The sequence below is a fragment of the Phaeoacremonium minimum genome (genome assembly GCF_000392275.1).
Source record: "Phaeoacremonium minimum UCRPA7 unplaced genomic scaffold PA7_03_scaffold_518, whole genome shotgun sequence".
Taxonomy (NCBI): domain Eukaryota; kingdom Fungi; phylum Ascomycota; class Sordariomycetes; order Togniniales; family Togniniaceae; genus Phaeoacremonium; species Phaeoacremonium minimum.
Window position 1 is genome coordinate 16,451 of NW_006921420.1, and position 4,255 is coordinate 20,705.

Here is a 4,255-nt window from a genome sequence, read left to right on the forward strand (position 1 = left end):
GTCGGGGATGCTCTACGTAAATGAGACGGTCCCTTTGAGTTTGAGATTTTCGAATATATGAAACCTCATCTGCGATTCTACCAGTCTCTCAGTCTGTCGAAGTCGGATTCTAACCCGACCAGGGAGACTCCGGAAGACTGCCAGCCACATAGTCATATATTTACATAGATTTAAATGGGCGCCATTTCATCAGTATTCTTACATGTCTTTTGAAGTTTGACCAGTGATTTGTCGTCAAGTAACTTAATTTCTTCCCGGTCGTAGTTTCCCTTGCGTGCTTTACTTGTTTACCTGCAAGGGAAGTTGTGACCTCTCAATAATGATTGTTAACATAGCAAAGATCTCAAGGCGGCTTTAGACCTATCAAAGATGAAGTGCAACAAAGCAATCAGTCGAAGTTGAGACTTCCTCGCCTGCAGAAGTGACTGTCCACCCCTACGGGAGGCATTTTAGACCTCCACTTTAGCACGCTTTACTAGGCGGGGGAAAACCAGATTTCCCCGCGTGGGGAAGGTCCTTGGCTAGCCAAAATTAGTTCAACAGTTTAACTGCTACCGCAGGTAAAATTTATCCCAAGTGGGGAACTCATTGGAGCGACATATAGCAGATTAGTCCCAATCAACTTCACAAATATTGCTGTTCAATTACTGACCCTCCTGAATCAACTCCGTTCAGCAACACGTTTACTGAAAATGTCTAAAGAAGCTCCATCGAAGATGGCGCAGCTTGGTCCCTCCACTGACCACATCGAACGAAAAGGCAGATACGTGGAAGACGATGACCCTCATAAGGCTGCACTGGAAGACAATCCAGACCATGCCGAAAAATTGTCATGGTCCACTTGTGCAGCCGTTTTTGTAGGTCTGATTCTGGTAACCTGGGGGTAGTTTGAAATTTCCTACTGACACTGTCTCGAAAGTTTCTGGCCCTGTCCTATGTCGGACCCCTCTCCTTCGGTGTTTCTCTCGTTGGTGCTATGCTTGTTGATATCGCCACTGATCTTGGGGATACCTCCATCATCACTTGGATCGTAGGTGGTGGTGCCATCACCTCGTCGGTGTCTCTTACGATTGCTGGGCAAGCTAGTGATATATTTGGCCGTCGCTGGACTGTAATAGGTGGGCAGATCGTCTCTGTCATTGGATTCGTAAGTGTTCTTTGAGTTTTGGTATTCATAAAAAGGACTAATTCTTCATCGAAGATTGTTGGAGTCACTGCAAAAACAACGTCCGATGTTGTTGCCGCTGGATGTCTAAATGGATTTGGCGTCGGTTTCGTATTCACAAGTTACGCAGGCATCGCCGAGATGGTGCCAAACAAATGGCGGTAGGTTTTAGCCTGCTTTGGAGTGTCTAGCTATGCATGACTGACCCAACTTCAGAGGCTTTGGTATCGGATTCACAGAAACTTGTATGACTATCCCCTGGATTGGTGGAAGTGTCATCCTAGGGAACTTGCTGGCCTCTAAGACTGCAGAAGGCTGGCGATGGATCTACTACATTGCTCTGATGTATAATGGTGTCTCACTCATTGGGAACTTTGTGTTTTACTTTCCTCCATCCCGACCACAGGGCGACTATGAGAAGACTCGATGGCAAGAGCTCAAAGAACAAGACTTCATTGGGATTATGCTCTACTCGGCTGGTTTAGCTGTCTTGTTGATTGGCCTCACTTGGGGAGGGTCCATAGGACATCCATGGAGCAGTGCCTCAGTGTTGGCTCCCCTCATCATCGGCGGTTTCACCTTCTTCGCGGCGTTTGCATACGACTTCACTCTAGCCAGAAATCCGGTCTTCCCATTGTTTCTCTTTCGGAAATGGACGGAGTATAGCATCCTCCTAGTTGTCATTTTCGTGAGCGGCGCTGTATACTTTGCAATGGTCGCCCTCCTTCCGCAGGCAACGCTCTACATGTTTACCAGTGACCCCATACAGATTGGGATAATTCAATTACCTAATGGCTTGGGCCAAGTGTTCTTCGGTGGTCTAGCGTCACTATTCATTGGGAAAATCAAGCATCTAAAAGCACAAATCATCGTCTATATGACCATCCAAACCGTCTTCCTAGCCGTCTATTCCGTGGTCGTCCCCTATAACAAGGCGGCGTGGATGGCGCTCCAGTTCTTTGGCATGGGTGTTTTCCCGACCATAACCGTTCTTTGCTACGTCATAGCAGGACTGAACATCTCTATCAAGCATCTGGGTCTTGCCAGTGGCCTGCTTGGAACGTTCAGATCACTAGGGGCAAGCGTCGGCAATGCGATTTTTAGCACGATCATGACTGAAACGGTTGACACGCAGCTCGGCAAAAGGATCGCGAAGGTGGCTATTGCACAAGGACTGGACCTCTCGATGTTGCCGGTCTTGATTCCTGCGACAATCGATAATGCACTCGGTGTCCCGGACGCGTTCAGCTATGTGCCTGGTATCACACCTGCAATCGTCGCAGCACTGTCGGATGCTCTCAAAGAAGCATATGCTTACGCTTTTCGACGAGTCTTTTGGGCGACGATACCTTTTGGTGTAGTGGCCATTGCGTGCACCTTTTTTATCAACGACCCCTCAAAGTATCTGACGAATCATGTCGCTACGCATATGGAACATGGAGGGCTTTTTACGCGGTCTAAAGTCGCTGACCAGTCAGACACAGCTGAAAAGGTTGCATGATGGCGCGGTTGCGTTGGAAAATTCTCTTAGTGTGAAGTTTGAAGACAGATTATGTCTGACCACTGATGTGAAATAAGTAGACGGCCATGATAATACGTCTGTATGTTATAGACACAGTATGATTCATATTATTGCGTTGCAATAGTGTCGCTTCAAGTACAAAAGGATCTTGGATTCATACCTCATAGGCATTTGGGTTCAAGCTTGGAAAAGCATCTGAGACGTATTCACTATGCTGTTGATTGACTCGTGGGTTCTTCAAGCCAGACATTTCCCAAAACTGATTTCCATCACTATAGACCACCAGAGATCAATGTATCAAATAAGTCAGACTGTGATTCCGCGCATGCTTTCGATAAGAGGTGAACTACTCGCAACACGTTTGTTGCAGTTTACTATTCTACAGCAGTCATTTGATAACTACTGTAGATATTGGCCGCTCGAACCATTCCTGTTGTCACAACAATGAAGCGAAGCCGTGTCTTGCAAGAAACCATTCCCATGAAGGAGCGCAAGAACCTATCACGATAGCTAGGAATTACATTGTCCCTGAGTAAGAAGACCGCTCGATTGATGATATTGTGCTATTATCCAAATCATGTCACACGAAAGAACTTAGCCCAATCAGAGGTCAATGAAGAGTGAGATGTTGACTTCAGACTTTGAACATATTTAGATTCGTCGGCCCTTGAAAACGTCCAACATCTCCTTATATCTCACATATCGGACTGCCCGTACTAATCACCAGTGCCGGTGCTAGGTGTCGTGCATAACCCTGCTCATTCGTACCAAAAAGCGGTGGCGCGCATCTCAACGCTAGCGCGCGGCAGCGTGTCGGGTGGACAATTCGGGTCGTCGAAGGCGCCATGCGGAACATGGTGTGCGGTACCAGGCTGAGTATCATTGGTCTTGAAGATTAGTGCCTCGTCTGGACGCATGTTGGCGAAGAAAACCCAGCGCTGCATGGGGTTGTATTGTAACAACACGGACTCAAACGACATGAGGATCTCGCCATCGGTGTCGAATAAAGCATCGGCGAAGACGAAGTCCTTCGGGTCGATTGAGCCTGCTTCACAAACCGCCAGTGGCACGTCCTGTGGGGGCGGCGTGATCGAACGCCAGACGTTGTATTGCACAGCGCGCTTGAGGCGTCTACCCTCTGGCACTGCTAACTGAGAGTTGAAGAAGCCGGCGGCGGCGTCGCTCGCGTCTATATGAACGAAGCGACCGGGACGCGAATTGTTGTGTGCGCCGCTGTCCTGTGAGCGTTCGCCAAACCGAAGCACGGCTGCACCTCTGATCTCCACTCCATCCGCTCCAGTCAGCTCCAAAAGGAGCTGGCGGATTTCCTCGCCGTAGACGCGCTCAACCTCCTCTGTATCACGGAAGTTCTGCACCTTGCTCTGGTGTGTGATGAGCGTGAACCCTTCGACGTCGAGTGACGGCGGCTTGCTTCGACTTCTGGCATCCTCGATCCTTGCGTCACGGGGGACAGTGTTCAGCACATCTCCGGTTCTGTCGTTCGCATGGAACTTCAACCGCACCGGCAGAGGCTCCGTAAAGCCTAGCGGAGCGATAACCTCAGTCAT

The 4,255-nt window shown here is 48.9% G+C and overlaps 1 protein-coding gene across 1 annotated transcript; it reads right to left on the reverse strand.

Moving 5' to 3' along the window:
- Positions 1–3,445: 3,445 nt before the first annotated feature.
- On the reverse strand, positions 3,446–4,255 carry UCRPA7_7341 (hypothetical protein; the record flags this gene model as incomplete). Its single annotated transcript, XM_007919873.1, has 1 exon — positions 3,446–4,255. One exon carries the CDS (start codon positions 4,253–4,255, stop codon positions 3,446–3,448), a length of 810 nt encoding a protein of 269 aa, XP_007918064.1.